The 25,034-nt window shown below is 41.2% G+C and overlaps 2 protein-coding genes across 5 annotated transcripts in view; one reads left to right on the forward strand and one right to left on the reverse strand.

The window, feature by feature from the left end:
- The window catches only part of fyco1a (FYVE and coiled-coil domain autophagy adaptor 1a), a 186,214-nt gene that overhangs the window by 135,654 nt on the left and 25,526 nt on the right, over positions 1 to 25,034 (forward strand). The window lies entirely within an intron of this gene.
- Positions 4,288 to 5,965, reverse strand: LOC122564487 (C-C chemokine receptor type 9-like). Its single transcript, XM_043719441.1, has 2 exons — positions 5,820 to 5,965; positions 4,288 to 5,507 (listed from the first exon to the last, which is right to left on the reverse strand). Exons 1-2 carry the CDS (start codon positions 5,826 to 5,828, stop codon positions 4,428 to 4,430), a joined length of 1,089 nt encoding a protein of 362 aa, XP_043575376.1. The 5' UTR covers positions 5,829 to 5,965; the 3' UTR covers positions 4,288 to 4,427.

Here is a 25,034-nt window from a genome sequence, read left to right on the forward strand (position 1 = left end):
CCAGCGGGTCCTGTTCTTGTTCCTTAAGCCACCGGCGCCATTCCTCTCCCACACTCAGTAACACTGCCTTTGTCTCGCTACATGACCTACACTGCACATGCGCCAACTCACAAGGGGCTGGGTGACCAGACCGTGACGTCACCCCGCGTGTAGTGGGCGCGGTTCGACGAGGCATCCAACCAATCGGAGACAATGGGGGCGGGGCCAATGTGTTCCCTGCTCCCCTCGCCAGCCACCTGAAAGGTGGGTTTGTCTTTAAGTTTTAACGTTGTTTTAAAAAAAATTCAGTCTTTTTCGAAATGTTATTCCAGACCTCGAAGGCTGAAACATTGGAAAACTTGCAAACATAATCGAAGGGATACTAAAAAAACGAATAAAGATAAATTACGAAAGAAACCTAGCGCAAAATATCAAAAAGAATAGCAAAAGCTTCTGTTGGCATGCTAAAGGGATCAGAGTCGCTATGGTCCCTTGGAAAATGAAACCGGTGAGTTAATAGGAGGAACACTGAAATGGCAGAGAGCTTAGTCAATACTTTTCCTCAGTTTTCAAGCTGGAGGACAATAGTGCTATTCCTATTGGAACGGGCAAATCAGAGGTGATAGAAAGGATAGAACTTAAACAATCCACGTTGAGAGGGAAAAGGTACACAGCAAACTATTAGGATTGAGGGCAGACAAGTCCCCTGGGCCTGATGGCCTACATGCCAGGGTACTAGATAGACTTTAGTAAGGCGTTTGACAAGATTCCCCAAGGGAGACAGGTTCGCAAGGTTAGATATCATGGAATACAGGGAGAACTAGCCATTTGGATACAGAACCAGCTCACACGTAGGAAGATAGAGAAAGCGAATGCAATGTTGTCTCTTATCTCAAGAGGGTTGGAATATAATAGCAGAGATGTACTACTAAGACTTTATAAAGCTCTGGTTAGGCCTCATTTGGAGTACTGTGTCCAGTTTTGGTCCCCACACCTCAGGAAGGACATACTGGCACTGGAACGTGTCCAGCGGAGATTCACACGGATGATCCCTGGAATGACAGGTCTAACATATGAGGAACGGCTGAGGATACTGGGATTGTATTCGTTGGAGTTTAGAAGATTAAGGGGAGACTTAATAGAGGCGTACAAAATAATACATGGCTTGGAAAAGGTGGATGCTAGGAAATTGTTTCCGTTAGACGAGGAGACTAGGACCTGTGGACACAGCCTTAGAATTAGAGGGGGTCATTTCAGGACAGAAATGCGGAGACATTTCTTCAGTCAGAGAGTGGTGGGCCTGTGGAATTCATTGCCACGGAGTGCAGTGGAAGCCGGGACGCTAAATGTCTTCAAGGCCGAGATTGATAGATTCTTGTTGTCTAGAGGAATTAAGGGCTACGAGGAGAACGCTGGTAAGTGGAGCTGAAATGCACATCAGCCATGATTGAATGGCGGCGTGGACTCGATGGGCCGAATGGCCTTACTTCCACTCCTATGTCTTATGGTCTTATGGTTTTTAAAGGGAGTTTTCATATTAGGATTGTTGTGTATATTTGAAACAGCATAATTAAGTCTAGTTGGATAGGTTGAGTTCTGTAGTGGTTCTTTATTCTGTTCTTTGCGTAATTTTGTGAATAAATTTTTGTCTGTTTTAAAATCTAGTAGTCAATCTAGTGAACTTACTCCAGGTAATTTTCACTGTACACTTACCGAAACAAATTGTAAAACTATGGTCTAAGCTGCCTGCTTAAGAATGTTTTGAGTGGTCTAGCTTAGTCCATAACACTAGACTTAGAACTACTCCTCTTAGGTTTTCAAACATAGCCATTCATTTGAACAGCATGCAGTGTGTTTGCTGCATATTTGCTGTCACATCCTGTAGCTGTGACATTGACACACACAATGATTTACATTAACGTGTCCACCTAATTGAGTGTTCAGTGCTAGCAAGTGTGAAAAGCTACCTGATATTCTGTTTGTACAAAAAAGCAAGACAGAGATACTGCAAGCTTTCAACTAAGCGCAGAGTGAATGAACACTAAGAAAGCAAGCTAATAGCCCTGGATGCATTCTATTCTGCTGCATGAGTTCCTGCCCCTACGTGTAAAGTGATCTGGCAAATACAATGTAAGCTCCAAAGTGCAGTATTGAAATGCAGATCCATTATAAGCTAATCCAAGATATGCTATGATGATGATGATATGAGGCTGGTGCTTTGCCGATGACAACTTCTGTGGTTGGATGATGCAGGTGGTCACTGCCCATGGACTTTGTTCTGAGATGTGGGGAACGCTGGTCAACACAGAGGCCCAGAGAAGGAACCAGCCAACTGCTGGCTTATTTGTCTGGTGTTCAAATCAGAAATTGATGCCATCTAATTTCTCACTGGAACCTGGGAGGATAGTGGTCTGGATGTAAAGAAGATGATGTTTGCTAATAATGAGATGCTAACGCACGCAAATAGGGCCCTCAAAACTTAAGATTCTCATTTGTTGAAACCTTAACGGGAAAATTTCTTGACGTTGAGAATCTCATTTTTACCTTCTTGCTGTGTTTTCCCGACTTTTGCCCATGTCTTTCAAACCCTGGGAAAATTCTGACCTGTATTTCTGACATTACTGCTACGCAGTTACCTGAAAAAAAACTCTTGAACCAATGTCTTTTGGGCCTGACTGTGATATCAAAGTTTATCGACTGAGCTGGTCAGCTGCAAAAGCCACAGTGACCTGATCTGATTCTTCCAGTACTGTTCTGTTTTAATATTCCGCAGAGATTTTCCATGCATGTTTGAAAAGGGCTTGAGCTGGAGAACTTGAGGATGATGGTCCCCTTCATTGCTGTGAAAAGGTCAGATGTTTTGCATTCTGAAGAGCATGGCTGGAGATTCAAGTAGAGCAGTTCACAGAGATCCCCAATGCCAGAGCTCCCCAGAGAAATCCTCATACAGTCAGTGATGGTTGATACTCTGTGGAGCTACATTATTCTGATGTGATGTCCAATTCTCCATAAACCATAAAATTATTATCAAGTAAATAAAATGTGTGGTTATGCATTTAAATAATATGTTACTATGGAGGAAAGAAAATTGACACCAAAATTCAAGATAAATCCAGATCCATTGTTTTGATGTACTGTGAGGAATAAAATAATGGTAATAAGTAATTACATATATAACAAAAATGTCTCTTTAAAATAATCCACATTATTCAAAATGCTGTTTTCTAAAATGAGTTTTTTTTATCATATTCCAGATAATATTTGATTACATATTAAGTAATTTATGGAAAAATAACCTAAAATCATGACATTAAATGTTAGAAACCTGAAAAAAGTGGTAATGCACAGCACATTAATGCGTATTTCTAAAAATACATACAGGGATTCCTTTGCAAATGCTGCTATTTCACATATACAGAGGAATCTCAATTATTGGAACAACACGGGTGGGAGTATTTTGTTCAGATAATCACATGCCGGATAACACAGTTTAGCCAAGCATTGGGACCTTGCAATCTTGTTCGGATAATCCGAAATTCGGATAATCAAATGCCAAATAATCGAGGTTCCTCTGTATACTTGTAATCTTGGTCTGGCCTACATGTGTTTCCAGACCCATAGCAATGTGGTTAACTCTAAACTGTCCCCTGGACAGTTAAGGATGAGCAATAAATGCTGGCCTAAGCAGCGACACACTCATCTTGTGAATGAATTTTTTTAAAAATTCCTATCCGTGTCGGATGTGCTTGGCACAGGCTATAATGTCTCATATTTCACATCTGCAACAATTGGTTTCTGGGCTAATAAAATAGTATCCAAACTCCACACTCTCCAAGAAATATATGAATTATAAGACTGAGACTTCAACATATTAAACAAATCTGTCAAACATTTATGTATGTAATTATAGATTTCCATTTAGTTAAACATATTTTATACTTACAGCTGCTAAACACTATTCACAATTTTGGATTAAAACATGGTAAGAAGAAACTTGTACAAAATGGAATTCAATTTAATTAAGCCAGAATGGTCATGTTCAAAGCACTGATTTTCTGATATTACAGTCAGTCATTGAAGTTGACATTTTTGTTTGGTCATAGTTTCCACCAAAGTTGAAGGGAGAGATTAGGGAAGCCATTCAAAAATTCAGCTATGAAGAACATAAAAATCTCTTTGTACAAAGGACAACCACTTTACTATTATTGATTTAATATATATGTGGTGTAAAGCATATTCCAGCATTTTTAATGAATGTCAAGTGGCAGAGGAATGGGAGTTTAGAGTGGGAACTAGACAATTGCAATTTGTTGTTTTTATGGCAGGAATATGGGTGCCTAGGGGCTACTCTTTGGTAAATAGAGCTGGTCCTATCCTTCCAATGGGAAAACCTTTCGTGAAATTATAATGCCATTTCCAGCAATCAACACTGGTACAAACAGTATCTGTTATAAAGGATGTATACTTGTTGATTCGGATACACCTGAGACAGGTCGTGATGTCTCACACTCAGTTTTCAGAAGCCCAGCCATTTGTTTTTGACTGATACAGCCAATATCTTTTAAAATCTTCAGAAAACTATTTCTAAACTTCACACCAAGAAATACATAAAGAATAGGATTGAGACAACAGTGTAGATATGCTAAACTCTCCGTTACAATAATTGCATAGTCTACATTCACTGTGTATTCACAACTAGGAATTTCTTCACTGAAGATCTGTAGAGTTTGCATCAACAAAATAATGCTGAATGGCAGCTCACAAATCACAAATGCAACTACAACTACAACGATAATCTTTAATGATCTCTGCTTCTGAAACCCCTTATCCTGGAGCAGAGTTTTTGCGATGACTGAATAGCAAATGATCATGGCCAGAAAGGGTATCAGAAATCCCACTACCAACTGGGTTACATACACTCCTACTTTGATGACACTACTGAAATCTGAAGGATATACTACAGTACAGATTGTTTTATCAGGTAATCCAGAATATGCTTTGCTTAGTATGAATTCTGGAAGAGTCAAAATGATTGCAAATACCCAAATGCTCACACACACTAACTTACTGTGAAGTATTTTCTTTCCATTATTAAGCATTTTTGTTGCTTGAACAATAGATTTGTACCTGTTGACACTTATACAGGTGAGTATTAGCATACAGCTGTAAAGATTGACAGTGTATGCACCATTCACAAGTTTGCACATAAAAGTTCCAAAAATCCATTCAGAGTATGCATCAACCGCCCAGAATGGCAGGGTGCAGAGAAAGAGCAAGTCAGCAATCGCCAGATTCATCATGTAGACATCTGTCACGGTCTTCAGCTTCTCATAGTAAACGTATATCACAACAACCAAAGAGTTCCCCAGAAGTCCTGTCAGAAATACAACTGAATAAAAACAGGGCATAAAAATCTTCCCAAAGTTTCTGACGCCTGATGTTTCACAAGATGTTGAAACCAATGAAGGGTCAAACATTAGAAAGTAGAAATAATCGTCGGTGATGCCTGGAAACCCAGTGACAGGTATCTGAAAAATAACAGTAGTGTTTAGTGAAAACCAGATTATTAATTAAACTGTTATATCTAAATAAACAAAAAAACAGAAATTGCTGGAGATGCTGCCAAACCTGCTGAGTTTCTCCAACAATATGTTTTTGTTTGTTTCAATTCTTCAGCGCCCACAATTCTTTGTAAATTCTAAATCTTATGTTGTGTCTTCACAATGCTGTTATTGAAACTAAGCTGTCACACATATTCACTTCAACAACTAGAAAAACAGAATAAATAACTTTGTCATAAATACAGAAGCAATAGCTTGCATATTAAAGATTTTGTTTACCTCTGCCATCTTTTTGCAGATCTAGAAAGTACATGCACAGAGTGCTGTTATGATTACAGTAACTTCTGTTCCCACTACACCGTGTCCACTGCTTGCTTCTCAGTCTGAGCTTTGTCTTTGAAGTGGAAACTTTCAGTCACACATTAGAAAAAGGAAGTGATTTTTTTTCATTTTTGACTGAATGCTGACTTACAGATTTAGTAGTTTAAGCAGTCTTAAAAGGAAATCCATCCCTCCCAAATTAGTCTTCTCTCCTATGGCCTCCTTACATTGTTATTCTTATTGTTGTTTCTTTTGTCCCAAAATGTACCATGTCATACTGGCATTGAATCTACCTGTTCCTTTTTAGTCCATTTCCCATTTTCTCAACATATTAGCAGTGTCCTTTGGTCTTCTCAAATAGACCCTAATTTGGTAATACCTACAAATTTGAACATCTACATCAGTCTGCATCTAAATGATAGTGTCACAACCAACTTCGAAAAGTGCCTGATGCACGAGATACACTATTCTATGATTGTCACAAAGTTAAAGGTCTAATTACACAATTCATTTGCTCAATTGAATTCATTCAAATTGCGCAAGCTCCCAATTTTCCTGTCTGTTGTACTCAAGTTAACAGAAAACACGAACCAGGTCTCTGTACATTACAAGAAATGCTATTTATTATGAAGAAATCAACTCCCACCAAAGGCAAACAAAACTGAGATCCTAGTGACTGAAATTCTCACCCCCTCCTTAAACCGTAAACACACAGGCAGCCAGGCATAGGCAACCAAACAAATACTGGGGGAAAACAGTTCAAAAGCAACAGTTCGCAGGTTTCCGTAAAAATATCTTCATGCTTTCTAGTCTTTCTGGTATCCAAGCTTCTTATTCTTTCCAAGTTGTTGCATGCAGATAAATTGACTCACTAATTGAAAACTGAAAGAATTGCAGAAGTGAAGGGTCACTTGACCCAGGATGTTAACTATGATTTCATTCCACAGATGCAGACCTGCTGAGCTTTTCCAGCAATTTCTGTTTTTGACACATTAATTGTTCAGTCACTATTTGGAGCCAACAGTTCATAGCAAATGGTGGGAGATGGTAGCTCACTGTCTTCCAGTTTTAGTTAACTTCACAGCACAGAGAGAGAGAGAGATACCCTTTCTGTTTTGCATTCTGGATAATTCTCCCCACCCTCAGCAATATTACTCACATTCTGCCCTTTCACCACCCAAGAGCCATTCAGAGGGTTGTTGTCATGCTGATCACGCCTGGTCTGCACAACTGAGCCTGATTGCAAAAGCCAATCTCATACCTAACACTAACAGAAGCACCTAACATTTCTGTGATTCCATATTTTAGATTCTTCTTCTGACATTGTTTCTGATAGGTTGTGAGAACATGGAATTTCCTATTGTTAATTCTAAACCCTCCCTTCTTTTTTGTGATCCTAAATGTATTTATTTTAATCAACACTTTCTGATCCCTAATTTTATCTGGTTCTATAGATTTATATGTATACTTATATACTTTCTATTTTGAGTTATGTTGATAAAACAATTTTTCCCCTGATGATCCTGATCACTTATTTCTTGCAATTTTTATCCTCTTTACACCTTTCTACTACTTTATTTCCAACACATCTAATGCTTATTTTTTCACTTCTAGGCTGCCTACGCATTTGTTTTCCATCCATTATGCCATATTAGTTTAAATCATGATTGACGTATTTGTTAACCTCCTTGTGGATGTCACTCCTCCCAGTTCTCATAAGCCTTAGACATGTCCACTGATGCGGCATATTCATGTGCCAACTATTTTTTCAGTGTCCATGAAATCCAAACTTATTCCTCCCCAACCCTGCTCAATATGCCACACCTCTTTCTCCCAAGCTGGACTATTCCTACACTAGCTTTCACACCTCTTACCCACCTCACTTTGCTCAAGCTGTTCCCCTAGTCCTGTGTCCTTTTAGTCTACCTGGGCCCACTCCTTCAGGTCTTTGTCCTACACCCCAAATAGCCTGCTCCTCTGCTGTAAATGCTTTGCAAGGAATATGACCAGATCCCTCATTTAATCTTGTGACTACAGGCCCATTCATGTGCACCAGCAAACATACATCCACATACTGCTATACCCCAGTCCAACTAGAAATTTAAGCATGCCAGTGTGTTAATGCTAGTCATTGCTTCAGCTAACCAAGTAACTTTATTCTCAATGCCTTGTTCCAACCAAAGCTTATCTAATCTCTCTCTCTTACCTGAGCATGTTCCACACGTTCCAAACCATAAATTCACATCACTCCCTCCAACCTCAATGTGCCTGCCATATCCAATCCAAATGCCTTAGGAAATTTGAAAGCAGTTCAGATTATTGTTAGAGAAGAGGCAGTTTGGAGATACAGAGTAATAGGGAGAGTTGAGCACAGACAGGAAGAGGCTGTGGGGCTTTCTTTCATATTTCTGTGGGATGTGGACAGTGCCAGCATTTGTCGTCCATCCCTTATTGTCCTTGGACTCAGTGGCTTGCCTAGCCATTTCAGAAGGCAATTAAGAGTCAATCACATTGCTGTGGATCTAGAGTCATATGTAAGTTAGACTAGGTAAAGCTTGGCAGATTTCTTTCTTTAAAGGGCATTCATGAACGAGATGGTTTTTAAGATAGTTGACATCGTAGTCATCATTACTGATACCAGATTTTAATTCTAGATTTATTAATTGAATTTAAAATTCACAAACTGACTTTAGTGGGATTTGAACCCATGTCCTTTGAGTGTTAGCCTAGGTTCTGGGTTATTAGTCCAGTTTCATTACTGCTATGCTATCATCTGCCTGATTAGGAGAGACAGGAAAGAAATGTAGGAAAGCTGAATCAAGCTAAACCAGCAGGAAACAGAAAGGTGTGTAAGTGGAAGAGAGCTGAGAGAAGATTATAGGAATAGGTTTTCAAGGACTCTTTTTACATGTGGCGTCCAGGAAATCTATTTATATTTCCCCTTAATTGGGTCATTCTAATTCACATAGAGAAGGCATTGTGAAATCATTCCATGGTTTAACTTCACAAAAGTCATTTGAACAAAATTATGGTTAATGCAATTTCATCAGTATATTTTGCAACCTGCACCTCCAACAAATGGGTCAGTATTCGGCCCATGATTATCATCACGGAACTGTTGATTTGGTCCTTATTGGACGTATTTGTTTTTGAGTATTATTGAAAAGGGAGAAGCTTTTTGACTTGCACTCCTCAGGGCAAATACAGAGGTGCTGAATTTTAATGATCCCTGCAAGTTATACTACAAGTGAACCAGGTGCTGATTGGTTGGGAAGTCAACCTTGATTGGATGATGCATTACTGTGGAGAAAGCAATGTGGAACTATGGACACCTCCAAGCCTCTGGTTAATACAAAAAAGATGCGAGGCATGAATGCATGCTTTTTATTTGCAGAAAATGGGCTCCTATGTATAAATGTACATCATTTCTAGCAACTATAAATGAGCCATATATGAGCTTGACTGATTACCTTAAATTGGTTGTTAACTGTCTTTCTACAGTGCAAAAATCAACACATAATTCTTCTTGCTCTAAGTGAGTCTGCACAACCCATTTACTAGATTCAAAGCAGTCCTACCACTCACAGGTATACTCTTTGATAACCAGGATCCTCAGTGTCTGCATCCATCATTGTGACTTACTATTGCCAATGCTCACACTCGATTTGCTATCCAGCATATCTCTCTCCAATGAGGAAAGGTGTACACAAGGACTTTACCCCCTGCAGTCACTGCCACCTGCCTCGTGTTGAGCTTGACATCATCTTCCACAAACGAAAGTGAGTGGCACTCAATTCGGGAATATGCAAGTGGATGCAGATATATTTGGGTCCAAATGAATTTATCGGTCTGTGGTTTTTTTTTAAACCAGTATGTGTGCAGTTTCACAGAGCAGTTTCCCATAACAGTATTTTTAGAATCTTTTATAAACTGATATCTCGCATCTAAAGTTTGAAACACAAATGATGAATGCAGGAGCCACTGCTTTTAGTTATCAAATAATTTCATTTTATATCTGGTTTACTTGGTTTATTTTTGTTCAGAAGTCGTGTTCAATATTAATTACAATAGATGGTTACAATGATTTGAAAGTCCCAGAAAAAGGTATAAATTTATGACATTGAAACAACTGACAGTATTTCTTCTCTAAATAGGTAGATGTTGGTTCCTTCCAATACTTAAATCTCAATGGTTTCTGAAACCACCAGATATATTTGGATTGTACTACAGATGTCTTCCAGCATTGATCTTGCCAGCATTTGTGAGGTCAAGGAAGTGAATGTCACTTACATTTCCATTTGGTTTCACTTGCCTCCTTTAGCACCTGATCAGACCCTAACTCTGGTGCCTGCCCAACAGTAGTTGCCCGGCCCCCAAAAGTCCTCAAGTACCCATTCCTGGTCCTCAAGCAGGATCTTGTTTTTAAGGCGAGCGTAACAGGAAGGTGCATTATTTGCCTGGAGCTGACCTGCACCACAAGGGGCATATCCCCAGTGCCCAATTGCAAGTCCACTTGGAAAATCTGGCACATGTGTGCCACGTGTGTTGCTGACCACGATCCTTGGCCTTGGTCTCTTTGTGCTCGCGCTTTATGTTGCAGTAATAAGGTCCTGCTTTTAACAGAAGATTCCATTCTTACAAGGTTTACTAGACTATCCTCAAAGGAGAGGAAACTAAACAAAACCTAGGCTCTGCCATTTTCCATTAGGATCCACGGTAATACCTCCCAAAGTTATGTTTTCAGCTCTTGTCAAGTTCGCAACACCCTTAACTTATTTCACTGCTGCAGGTTTTCAAGGTGTCACATTGAACATCTCTGGTACTAACACCTGCTCTCCTCTCCTGTGACTGTCTAGCAGGTTATAGATGCATTTTTTGTGAGGGAAAATCAATTAGTTTCTAGACGGCAGAGAGCAACTAGCCTTCTTTCTGGAGACCTTGAAGCACCTAGGAGTCTAGATAGGTCATAAAAGGCTTTATGATTCTTTGGGAAAGAACAGGCGTATGTTACATAGATACCTTGAAGTGGAAGCTGTGTAAGTACATGGGGCAGAAAAGAATATAAAATTATGACTACAGAGTTGAATGAAATGTGGTGGCAGGATGCTATTTTGAAGAAGATGGGATTATACCTCTCAAAACAGTGAAGAGATAAGCAAAGAGATGCTTAAAGTCGTGAAAGATTGAAGGGCAGAATGGCATGGACAATAGCGATAAATCTGAAAAGTTTTCATTCATGTTGTCAAGAAAATATCTCTGATTTTCCCCTTGAAATTTAAATGACTAGATGAGTGTCTTGTTAGTAAGACACCTTGTTTTCATATTTTTGCATCTTGTTATTAGCTAACCTTGCCTTACTTACCTGCAATTTGTGATTCTCATGCTTCTGTGGGAAACCAGACAGCAGCACATCCCAATTTTAAGGTCAGAGCAGTTCCCTGGCAGATGCAGTTCACAACTTGCATCTGTGGCTTGAATCATAGAATCTCTCCTGTGTGGAAATAGGCTATTTGGCCCATCGGGTCCACACCGACCCTCCAAAGAACATTCCACCCAGACTTAACCCCTACCCTATCCCTGCAACTCTGCATTGCCAATGACTAATCCACCAAGCCTCTGTATCCCTGGACCCTGTGGGCAATTTAGCATAGTCGATCCACCTAACCTGCACATTTTTGAACTGTGGGAGGTAATCAGAGCACCTGGAGGAAATCCCTGCAGACCCAGGGAGAATGTGCAAATTCCACACAGATAGACACCCAAGGGTGGACTCGATCACGGGTTCCTGGCACCATGAGGTTGCAGTAATAACCATTGAGCCACCGTGCTGCCCCAGGGCTTTATCTGAAGGGCACTTCACCAGTAGCTCTTTGCGCATTGTGGGCACGGACTGCCTTCCCCACTTTGTCTGCAGAGGTTGGCATTGGTGAAACACCAGCCTCACCATACCATCATAGCTGACCTCAAACTAACTCATACTGCATTTCAACATTTCACTACTGCACTTGTGAGCTCGCCAACACCTCACATTGCAATGGTGCTGCAAGTCACTCTGTGCACAGGGACACCCACCCAACTTCTGCATCTGCACAGGAAACCTGTCATGGATCTTAACTTACTTTCTCAGCCCTCACCCACTTTACATTTTCTTGAACATGCACAGCATCTGTCTTGACTTGTCTTTTTGCACATTGTCCCTTCAGTGAGACCTTACATGCTCACAGCCTTGCGTTGCTTTTTAGAACAGACAAGCAGCTTGCCATGGTTGCCAGCACTGAACAGTCAGCAGGGTAGATATGTTGCCATAAAGTATCATGCTTTATCAAATTGCACCGACAGCATGTGTCAAAGACTTAACCATCAAACATAGTGTGTGCGCTTCAGCCAAATGGTCCTATCTGAAAGTCAAAGGAGAAGAGTCCTGAGTAGAGTAAAAAGGGTCTTCAGTCAGTAAAGGATTGTTACAAATCTCAGTCAAAAGCATTATCCACTCTCAGTCCAGGGGATTGGCCATGGTTAATCAGGCACTTAGTGCAACCAGGATCTGGAGAACATATCCATGCAATTGGCAGCTGAGCCAGAGTCAGCCCTGAGGGTTTGGCCAGTAATGTGAAGGAACATTATGAAGGGGTAGTGCATGCACTGTAGTGGAAAGTGGGAAACTCAAGTCTAATTGAATGCATTATACTGGGATGCAGCGGGGACAACTCCAAATATAAGGATGAGCTCTGGACCATAGGAGGAAACGGGTACTGTGTGATGGGGGCATCTGCAAATCAACAGCATCTTAGCTTCAGTGGGTAAACAGTGGATTACAGTTGTGGGCGTGGCAATGCAGTAAACCAACGACTGAGAGGAACATTTGGGGATATTTCTTAAATGAAAGGGGTGGAGAAGTGTGCAATAGTGAATGAGCATGTACACACATTAAATTGCCATAATGTGGAACATGTATAAAGCAAAGGCCTATCACAAGACATTCATGTTAATTTTACAGTCAGCAATCTTCTCATCAAAGTACTAAGATTTGACTGCATTCACAAATGTGAGAATTGAAGGATGTGAGAAATCAATTGCTTTCCAGGATGCTTCTCTGAGATGAGCAATGCCCCACCAGTATAATTTCTGTCCTCCTTGAGATGTACAAAAGACTGCTTAACTCTGACACTGTAGTCACATAATCAGTGCTACAGCTAAATCAACAGTCGATTGAAGATGTGACAATAGAAGCATACTGACGTTGATGTGCCACTTATGTGCCCTCAGAGCATTTCATTTTGCCCTCCCAGTATGTCTAGGTGCAGTCCTGAATCTGGCTCTGTAATGGATCCGACAGGCCTGGAAGCTTTGGCGGATGACCCCAGGTGTTTCTAGCTAGAGGGCACAGATGTGCTGAGAGTGTCCTACCTCGCTACTGACTCGCCCTCCTCGGCAGCAACTTTTACAGGGTCGGGGATTTCAGACAGGGTGGAGGAGGACAGTCTGGGTACCTCTGGAGTAAGCTGAGAGGAGACTTCAGCAGAATCTATATGTGGTTCATTCTCTGTCTGGTTGCCTGCTTGCACACCCTGTCTCCTTGGGAGAAAGGGAACCGTGGAGTGAAGTCAAGGAACTTTGTCTTCTTCTTGCCTTGCTGCTGATGCTGAGCATGAATGGTTAAAACAATGGTCTTTGTGCATTTCTGACACATTTAGTGGTCTTTTGGTGTTGGCTTCTAGGGCATCTGGCAACGTCCTGTGGAGACAGCTGGACAAACGTGCTGGAGCTAACATGGTGCTAATAATATGGGTGGACCCCACCAACTTTGGATTCTCTTTACTGAATGTCTCTGACATAGCTGCCTGCTGCTCCTTTGCATTTCTAGGTCAGAATTATCGATGGTGGACAGCATGGGGTCATTACCTGCCTAAGGCTTAGCATGGGGCTGGCCTGTGGCTGACATCAGAGTGCCAGCGTTATAGGCCATTTCTTCCTCGACCAGCTGCAGTGACATGTCTCTGAGTTTAACCTGTGCATCCTCTGAGGGATTGGCTTCTTCAAGGCAGCAGTTGTGTGGGTGCCACTGGTACTTGCATAGGAAAAGAGAGGTAATTCATTATGCCGTAGTGGTGGAAACCCGAGTATCTTAAGAATAAATTAACAGTGGTGGTCATGAAAGAGCAGTGGAGCACAGTGCATGACGCTTACTGGGTTGCCTCAAAATAGAAGTCTTGTTAAGTCCCCATGAATGGTCTCTGTCCTTTCTATCCCATCTTGACAATCTTCTTGTGAGGGGTGAGTAACCGAATGTTGGCCGAATCTCTTGCCTCTGTTGTGCGACAGTTTCTCCTGCAGTAAAACCAAAGTGGGATGAAAGGGCTGCAAGTGATGGTGCACGAGCAGCAGAGGTGATAACTTGGCCCCACTGAAGAGCAGTAGGGGCAGAGAGGGTGAGTAGTTTCAGTGTGTGTGAACCATTCAGAGTTGAGCATCATTAACCTTGGTGATCTGACTGTAGTGGCAGAGTTAGAGTGAGTGTGGAGGTGGAGATGGTGACATACTCCTGTAGAGCGCAGAAGATTGTTAATTTCTTTCCACATGACTGCATTTCTCTTGGTCCACAACATGCCACTGACTGACTGTGTCCAGGTTGCTCATGTCAGGTGCCGTGGCTTTCATTGATAATCCACGAGGAGCCTTTCTTTCTCTGAAGCAGGATGCCACCTTGTCTTTCTGCAACATCTCATCCAGAAAAATGATAGAGCAGCAGGCTATGGAGGGCAGTCCCTGGCTTTAGATTAAATTAGATTAGATTAGATTAGATTAGATTAGATTAGATTACTTTACAGTGTGGAAACAGGCCCTTCGGCCCAACAAGTCCACACCGCCCCGCCGAAGCGCAAACCACCCATACCCCTACATTTACCCCTTACCTAACACTATGGGCAATTTAGCATGGCCAATTCACCTGACCTGCACATCTTTGGCCTGTGGGAGGAAACCGGAGCACCCGGAGGAAACCCACGCAGACACGGGGAGAATATGCAAACTCCACACAGTCAGTCGCCAGAGGCGGGAATTGAACCCGGATCTCTAGCGCTGCGAGGCAGCAGTGCTAACCACTGTGCCACCGTGCAGCATTTGAAGTGGTGTACAATGGGGTTTAAATACGGCACCCTTAGTGTGAACGCCAGAAGGTCCAGGTGAGTACTTCCACCTCTGCTGCTGCCTGATTGAATGAGGAGAGTGAGCGTTGAGCCCCAGTGCCTAATTAGTGAGGGGAACAACAGAAGATTGGATGAAGAAAGTCACTATGGGCCCTGATGGGAAACCATCTATCAAAGTCCCCAGAAATAGCAGAGTCAAAATGCGGAAAAATTCGGCCAGAGTTTTTAAAGGCTGAAGGATCAATAAGCAGATGACACAGATTTAAGAAATTGGTAAAAGCCTCTTTATACAGAAGTGGTTAGTGTTCAGAATGCACTGCCAGATATGCTGATGAAAGTAGGATGAATAACTTCATGGGAGTATTGGATAAATATTTAAACAAGAAGTAATTGCAGAGATATGGGGAGTAGAAGGGCTCGAAACGATGGCATGCTCTCCATGGACGCTGTCTGACCTGCCGTGATCTCCATTGTTGTTTTCAGGGAAGTAAAAGGTGTCCATTCTAACTGCATTACTTTTCAAAAAAGCTATGAAGATTCAATAAGCCAGTGCTCTCTTATACTGTGTCATACTGCAAATTCTAATAGAATCATAATTATACAGGCCTACAGCACAGGAAAAAGCCCCTCGGCCTATCAAGTATGCCATAGAGATCAAAGGTTACAAGGAGAAGGCAAGAGAACGGGGTTGAGAAACATATAAGGCGTGATTGAATGGCAGAGCACTCTCAATGGGCCACATAATCTAATTTCTGCTCCTGTGTCTTGTGGTCAAAAAAACAAGTCACCTGAATAGTCTAATCCCATTTTCTAGCACTTGGCCCCCAGCCTTGGATGTCTTGGCATTATAAAAATGTATCTAAGTACTTCTTAAATGATAGGATGGATTATTGGAACTAAATAGGCTGTTTCTGCTTTATAGTTACAAAAAATTATGTTAATCAGTGCCAAGCCAGTGGGAGCTTGCTGTAACCCTTAAGCACAGCAATTCTAGATATCATTATTGGTAATGATGTTAGAACTTCTGAGCTCACTACAAGGGGACCATAGCTACAGCTATTGCTATTGCTTACTTTGTGCTGCTGTACAAGCACTGCACAGAACAGTTGGGATACAGAATTGAAGGTAGTTCAACTGCCTAAAGGGTTTATGAGCAGATGTCCCTCTAATTAGGGTCAGAATGACTGAACACTGGGAGAAGTTAGAACTAAGCACGGAGAGATAGTGTAACTATTGAAGGGGTAAGACACGTTTAATGAAATTAGTTGAATCTTTTGAGGCAGTAACTACTGTCAGTAACTAATATTTACAGATGTTATTTATTAATGTTGAAAGGTAATTATCTCTGTTGCCTGAGCCATGCATTAATTGGCATAGGGTTCCAGATTATAGAATTAAACACATGGTTTAAAGAATGATTGAGAAGGGATTTTGATTCATGGGACATTGGCAGTAGTGTTGGAGGAAGAGGGAGCTGCTCTGACAGGATGAGCTCTGAATAAATTGGACTGGGAGTGGGGGAGCTAAGCACACAGAAAGATTTAGGTCAGTGTTTCCTGATGTATGATAGACCTAAAGTTTGGGGTCATGAGTTCCAAGAAACTGTCACACATCGCCTTCTGGAATGTACCATTGTAAAGGAAGTCTGAAGAAAGATGCAGTGGTTTTTGGCGAGCTTCATCCCAAGCAGCTTCATAACACAGGACTCTGTGCTGCCCGGTCTGTTCCCTGGAATGCCTGTAGGACCAGCAACTCGGTGAAAGATACTGCTGGTCTGTCCAAAACTTGTTGGTCTTCCAGAACACGAATTTACCCTGACCATATGTTATGGACTGGCACTTTCCAAGCACCAGGGCTACATGCTGAGGAACGAACCAAAACTTGGGGCAGCTGCTGCCAAGGCACAGTGGGAAAAGACCACTGTCTGAGGTCCGTCTACCAAATTTAAGTTGGGATCCATTCAGTTATCGGACCCTCATGGTGTCTCAAATACATGTAAGTATAGTCTTGTTCAAATAAGAGATGTCTTTGGTTTATTTGGAGAGAGTCAAACTGCAATGTTTGTTTTCTGGATGCGCTACTAGACAGAACCAAACTGTGTTTGTGACTATATATGTATACATATCAATATTTTGTATGAACAAAACATATTTTTGAAATCATTTTTAAAAAACCAAAGTTCCAAGGCAGCAATGAGTACAGGAAGTTTGGATTGGATGCTCCAGTTCAAAAAGGCCTTTGGTCTTACTGAGGGGATGTAACAATTTTCATGCACTGAAATTAATCACAGTGTGGAAAAGGAGCAAAAGGAGCACTGGTGAAGGGAGGGAATTCTGGAGCAACAACATGCTCTCCTGGGGATTTCTCAGTAGTTTGATTTGCAGAACCCTAACCATGACTGGATTTCTAAGATGACAGGAAGAATCCTAATTGGCCCAAAAGGCAACATATCCTGAAATGACACTGTGCATTAGGGCACTTGTTCTAATTGCTATTGTGACTTTTTCTTGGAAATGTTGCGATATTTTAAAGGTTGCTTTGACTTTCAAGGCATCTGGGACTGTCCAGCAATGACTGTTTTTTGCACTTTTATCCGTCAAGGTGAAAATGAGATTAAGTTCTGGGAAGGTGCTGTAATCTGGAGGGTATGCATCAACAATTGCTATCTATTCTAACAGACGTGACTGTACAAAACTTGAGTTTTGTTGAAGCTGATATTTTGCCTAAGTTTTTTTGTCTAGCATTCATTATGGACAGTACACAAAATGAAAGGGAAAACAGTATTTATACTGTATATAGAGAAGAGTGTGGATAGTTTGGATTCAGATTGGTAGAGGTATGCGATGGAGAATACGCTAATGATGACTGACAGTTAAATGCCAAGCCTTATTTAATTTTTACTCATTGACTCAGCACCCCTTTTTCAACACAACAAAGTAGGTGACAGCCATTCCCTCATTCATCTCTCAATGCAGTGCCTTGACTAAAGTCAACCTGCCCTATTTAAAAAATAAACAAAGCTTGACACTCCCTTTTCAGCAACAGCTGCAATCTGCCTCTCAACCAGTTTCTGCCCTGCTGAGCTGAAGATTTTTCAGGCTCTAAGCCAAATGCGGTATTGAGCAAGGCAACCACTACTTTCTTTCTGATTGCTAATAGTTCCTCTATTCACAGAGGCCGTTACCATGCAGCTGAAGACCTAAATTACACATGACGTATGCCCAGTGTACCACTTACAAACCCCTCTAGAAAAACTGAGCAATAAACTATCACCCTCCTCCAACAGCTGGTCTGCTGTTGGTAGCTGTTGTGCATCAACAAGTTTCTAACATTGTTTAGTTTCCTGATGCTTTCCATCTATTGGTGTTAGTTTTCAGTTTTTAAATTTTCAGTTGATCCAGCCCTCACAGTTTTTGATGACAGTAATATTGGATTTATATTTACTTTGCATGAAGCATATATCAGATGTCACATTTAGACAGCTCTAGTTTTAAACCTGCTTTAAACTTAAAGCTTAAATTTTCTGTCTACCATATTGATTTCCTTAATAATCTAAAACAATTAGATCACCTTTTAAACTTTAATAAGCCAATTATTTCTAATTTATCCTCATAATTTTACTCTTTTCTAACCCCACTATCTGTTTCCAGTGACCCTTCTTCAGTACATCTATGCTAAGAAATGTCAAGAAATGAATGCAGCACTTCAAATGCAGTTTGACAAATTCTAAAAAAACTGTGGCATAACTTCTACCCTTTTATCTTATGAAGATACAAACAAGGGACAAGATAAAGCCACTCCACCCTTCAAATGTATTCCACCATTCAGTAAGATCATAACTGATCTAATTTTAACCTTACATTCCTGCATATCCCCATTAACCTTTCATCTTCCTGGTAATCAAGAACCTACCTACCTTGGCCTTAAAACTATTGAAACATTCTGCCTTTGAGGAAGGGAATTCCAAAGACTCACAATCCTCTGAGAGAAAAAAGTGTTTCCTCATCTCTGTTTTAAATGGTGCCTCCTTATTTTTAAACTATGACCATGTTCCAGTCCCGTTGAGATAAAGGCTAACATCCCTTTAGCTTTTCTGATTATTTTCTGTACTTGTAAATCTATTTTGTGACTTCTGTACTGTAATTGGACCTCTAAGTATCTTTGGTCTTCCACACTTGGTCGCTACTTGCAATTAAGGAAATACTTTGATCTGACCTCCTCAGGTAAATGATGAAAACCATTTGTCAGTTTTGCCCATTGATCGAAGCAATCCATCCATACTCTGTTGCAAGTTTCTGTCATCATCTGCACTGTTTACAGGGCCATATAATTTGGTTTCATTACAAAACTTGGACAATTACACAGGTAGAACTCGTCAGTCAGATGCAGGTTGACGTATTGCATTGGCCCTATACTTCATTGAAGACCTTCCAATGTGCAGTTTATCCAGGCCAACATCTACCATATCACTTCAAAATCAGCCCTACTCTTCATCAAATCTAGCATGGACTGCCTGTGTGTAGTTCAAGAACTCCCATAGCCCTAGGCAGAGCCTTTGTTTTTCAAGCTGCTATTTTCTCTTGTGCCTACTTAACAGTTGTCAGTCTGACTGTCTTTCTTGAAGTCAGTGTTGTGATTTGGAAAAACCTTGTGCAAAGACCAAAGATCAGCAAGATTTCAAACACGGGACTCCTGATAGCAACAGTAAACTGTAGCAGGAGCTGGATTTCAACTTGCCCGTCACTGAATTTGGAAACAGTGGGGAGAGGTTACAAGACATCCAACTGGCTGAGGTAAAAGCAGGGTCAGGCAGTATATCCAGTTAAAGTTCCCTCCCAACTCCAGCCAGGTGGATTTCCCTGAAGGGTTAGTGGTAAGTGGTTTTTTTTAGATTAGATTACATTACAGTGTGGAAACAGGCCCTTCGGCCCAACAAGTCCACACCGACCCGCCGAAGCGAAACCCACCCATACCCCTACATTTACCCCTTACCTAACACTACGGGCAATTTAGTATGGCCAATTCACCTGGCCCTGCACATCTTTGGACTGTGGGAGGAAACCGGAGCACCCGGAGGAAACCCACGCAGACACGGGGAGAATGTGCAAACTCCACACAGTCAGTCGCCTGAGGCGGGAATTGAACCCGGGTCTCTGGCGCTGTGAGGCAGCAGTGCTAACCACTGTGCCACCGTGCCGCCCGTCTGATGCATGGTGAATCTCATGCTGTTTATGCTCTGGGTGAACATGTTCCCTTTTCAAGCATATATTAACTAACCTCCTCTTTTGTCCAAAAAACAAAACACTGCAGATGCAGACGGGCTGAAATAAAAAGAGGAACATATTTGGAAGAGAGAGAAAAACTAAGTAACCATTTGGTGACCTTATAGAAGTTTATAAAACCGTGAGGGGCACAGATAGGGTGAACAGCCAAGGTCTTTTCCCCAGGGTAGGGGAGTCCAAAACTAGAGGGCATAGGTTTAAGTTGAGAGGGGAAAGATTTAAAAGGGATCTAAGGAGCAGCTTTTCCACACAGAGGGTTGTGCATGTATGGAATGAGCTGCCAGAGGAAGTGGTGGAAGCTGGTACAATTACAGCATTTAAAATGAATCTATTGGATACATGAATAGGAAAGGTTTAGAGGGATATGGGCCAAGTGCTGGCAAATGGAACTAGATTAATTTAGGATATCTGGTCAGTATGGACGAGTTGGACCGAAGGGTCTGTTTCCATGCTGTACATCTCTGTGACTCCATAGACTTTTCAGAACACTCTCAAAATTTGCTTTATTTTGGTTCTTTGAGTCCACATGAATGTTGAAGTTTTACATTATAACATCTCTGTTTGTATCAAATGTATCTAATCCCTACATTTAAGAATTCCTAGAGTTTACAGAACTAAAGGGTCGAGAGAGGTAGGAGTCTCCCTACCTCACAGCCACTATCTGGCCAAGGCAGGATTTCAACCCCTCAGGGACAAGAAGTTGCATCTCAGAGAGTTGCTGGCCAATCATTAGCTGGCAGCTGTCCAGTACCAACAGCATCAGTGGCAGTGGGGGGACGGGGGAGGGGGGGGCATCACTGATGCTGCACACCTTCTGAACTTGACGAAGTAGGCTGCTCTGGATTGCATTGTGAGTTTTGGTGAACTTGCCAGATACCAAGCTGACAGCACTATCATGTAATTTATAAGGTTCTAGAAGAGAGGGAAGCTCTGCAGAGGTGTTGGTAAGGCCCCAGTAAGGAAGGAATTCCTGTTTACCACTAACCTGTGCTGGGAAACCCACCTGGCTGGAGATGGGAGGGAACTTTAATTGGATATACTGTCGGATGCTACCTTTGCCTCAGCCAGTTATATGTTTTGTACACACCCCCACAGCCCCTGTTTCCAAATTCAGTGATGGGAAAGTTGAAATCCAGCTCCTGTTGCAGTTTACTGTTGCTATCAGGGGTCCCATCAAAATGGTGCATCTTTGTTACTCTTCAAAACTACCAAGACAGTTTCTACTGCATAAAAGGCTGTTAACCCAATGCCACTTCTGTGGTCCCTGTAACTCCCCTGCCACTATCATGCCCCCAAGCCATTCTTTTTTAGTTACCACTGTTAATCTCGAATTCTCATGCTATGATAATTTATTTCATGAACAGTCGTACTCCTCCTCTTTCTAATGTTCTTTTCCTTAAAGAGATTATAGTCTTGAATATTTACTTTGCAACTATGCCCAGCTTCTTGACAATCAGGGGCAGCGGCACTAAAAATAGTTTTGGTTTTTGTCAACTTTGAGTTCATTCTCACAGAAGCGTATGAGGATAACTTTTTCAGCAACAGCTTTGTGAGGAGACGCCTTTTTGCAAAATGTTTGGTTAAGGTCTGGAATACATTGCCTGAGAGTCTGGTGGAGGCATCCATTCAAAGCATTTAAAATGGAACTAAACTATTATCTGAAATGATACTGAATTACTCATTGAGGGTACCAGTACAGACACAGTGGGATGAATAGCCTCCTGTGCTGTGACAATTTTGTAATTGTCTTAGCAGGTCTCCATGGTGGCCTCTATAAAGTACAACTTTAGCTGAGTTTGCATTTCTGACTGTCATTTTCTTTTTCTTAAGCTGTATGCGTTTGTGCATAGAACTCTTATTTGCGTAACAGACCCCACCCTGCCTATTTATCCCAGAACTGTTTTTCTCACACCTTTGAACTTACCGCATTAGCTGTTTTTAGTCATGCCAGTTATTTGCTATCAGTCATTTCATTAATGTTTCCTGTAGTTTTATTTCTGAACCTGAACTACTTAAATTAGACCCACAATTCAATAATTCAGGGCAAATTAGACTGGGGCATATTTAGGTTTTGAATGATTTTTCCCACATAATAGCTAGAAGCGCTTGCACACTCAGGGCAACCATATATCTGGACCTTAGCAAAAAAGTGGACACAATTGATGGATTTTTGCCGTCAACATGGGAAGCTCAGTTTTGGAAATTCATAATTTGTCAGATATATCTAAATGCAAATGATCTCTCCCCTCAAACCCTGAAGCACAACTTTAACCCAAAGCTACTTCTGTGCCTCCTCATAAGCCCCTGCCACTACCTCCCCACCTCTTCCCCCCCCCCCCCCAAGCCCTTCTTGTCTCCTCCATAGGCACTCCTCACAGTATCTCCAGTATGGGCAAAATTCCCTATAAACTCTAGCATTCCACAGTGGGAGATGAGTGTGCCGTTTCGGATCAAAGCATTGATTGCCGGTTCCAGATATCATGTACATATATTAGAGATGTGACAGAAGAAAAAGAGGAAATGCTGTTCGAGAGCCACATGGAAATGTTAAAGTTTCAATTTCTGTCAGTCTAAGGAGGCGTCCATTCATAGTGACTTCACTTATTCAAAAACCTCAAATGCCCTCAATGGTCAAGCTGTTGTAAAAATAAGCATCTAGTCATTAATTACATCAACAACAGATAATACTTTAATAGCCTCTTCAAACTCAATAGGAATGTGAAATGATTTGAATTCTGTTGAGATATGATTTATTTTTAAACTCAGCCAAATATTCATAGTGGAGTCAGCCTTAACAACAATCCTTGGAAAATGTTAGTAATGAAGTCCATCGAAACTGCAGGAACAATAATTAATAGTTTTTATTCAATCTATGCTATATGGTTTGCCAAGAAATATAGTCTACTCCAGCAGCACTTCTTTAACATTCCAAATGAATGACTCTATGACACTTAAATACGCCTCATCCACTCTTAAGGAGCAGTTATGCCTCCTATGTTCTATGAAAATCCATCCATATCTCCCCAACTATTAAGATCTAATGATTGAGGAAAAAGATTGTATTAGAATGAGAGAATTAAATTCCAAATCAGGTACGGAAAAGCAGAAAAAAAGAGAAAAAGGTTGGATGAAAAGCAAAGGGGAAAAAAAAGTGTAAACATCTCTTACAAAGATCGTCATCTAACTTGCTTTTAAAAAGTGCAGCAATCCCTTGGTTTTTAAAACTCCTTTTCCCATTACAGTCCACAATCAAAATGCATACAAATAAAAAGATATAGTCTCATTACACACTTCTTTGATCTCCATCTCATCATGGAGCAATGACAGAGGTGTCTCACATTCAACAAGAAAATGGTCTGAGATCTGTGCCATCTCCTTCAAAAGATCTTGCAGTCTTATATCAAGGCACTGAAGAAGCTGTCAGTACCTGTCAAGGTCAATGCTAACTTTCACATAACAGGATAATTTCAAGTAGGTTTAAACCACGTTATGAAGTCCTCTGAGTACACTGCCCAGTGCTACATCTGGAATCAAGACATTGCTCAATGAAACTCAATCTCCTGTTTACAATTGGAACAAAGCACATCAGCTAACTGTAAATCATCATTAACTGTTGAAATCTCAATGGCACTCCCTCTAACAATCAGAATGCACTTGCTAACTAATCAGAACTCTCCTCTCAAATACTGTTTTTCATTTACTTTAATATTTCTTGTGAATTGATCTGATGAGTACAATTTTAGTCAATTTTATCATAATACTCAACTCAAATGCTAACATGGTTGCAGTAACATAGGTGCACACCAGAGGGCAGGGCCATGCCAAGTCAAACTGCTGGCATTTACTGTCATGATTTGGAGATGCCGGCGTTGGACTGGGATGGACAAAGTTAAAAATTACACCACACCAGGTTATAGGTTTAATTGGAATCACTATCTTTTGGAGCGCAAAGGAGCATTTGCTGTAAACCACTGCACTCATTCAGTTTCTCATGAAACTTGTCAAGACATTTCACAGAATCATTTTAAAACAAAATACGAACCAATCCATATAACGTGGACATTCGAAAGATGTCCTTTAGCTTGGTCAAAGAAGTGGGTTTTAAGGATTGTCTTAAAAGGGGAAGTAGAGAATATACCCTTCTATAGCGAGACAGAGAGATGGAGAAATTGTGGAGGAAATTCAGGAGCACCTGAAGCAACTAAGCACTCCAACAGTGCAGTGGCTAAAATTGGAGATGTTCAGGAGGCCAGCTGAGTTTAAGTTCTGTACGACCAAGCATTTAGTTATAGTTGGTTGTGGGGCTGAAGGGTGATCACAAAGATAGAGAGGAGCAAGGTCATTTTCAAAGAAGGATGAACAAGTTAAAATGAAGATGATACTTGACCTGCAACTAAAACAAATCAACAAACACAGGATGATTTATGGTGAGAGTTAGGTGAGGGATAGGTAAGCTGTTGGTGAGAGTTAGGATCTGGACAATGGGGTTTGGGGACATCTCAAGTCTGTGAAGGAGACAGTGTGGAAAACCGGCCATGATTACATTGGAATGGTCAAATTTACTAATAACAAAGCATGATTGAGAGTTTCACCAATAGGTGAGCAGAGATGGGGCAAAGCCTGTTACAGAGGTTGGGTTTAGCATCTCTTTAATACTGCAGGTAATGCGATATGAGGTCTGAACAATTGAACATGAACAGTCAGAACATAATAAGTGCTGTAAGTGTGAAGACTGAAACAAAATT

This window comes from Chiloscyllium plagiosum, chromosome 29, assembly GCF_004010195.1.
Source record: "Chiloscyllium plagiosum isolate BGI_BamShark_2017 chromosome 29, ASM401019v2, whole genome shotgun sequence".
Taxonomy (NCBI): Eukaryota; Metazoa; Chordata; class Chondrichthyes; order Orectolobiformes; family Hemiscylliidae; genus Chiloscyllium; species Chiloscyllium plagiosum.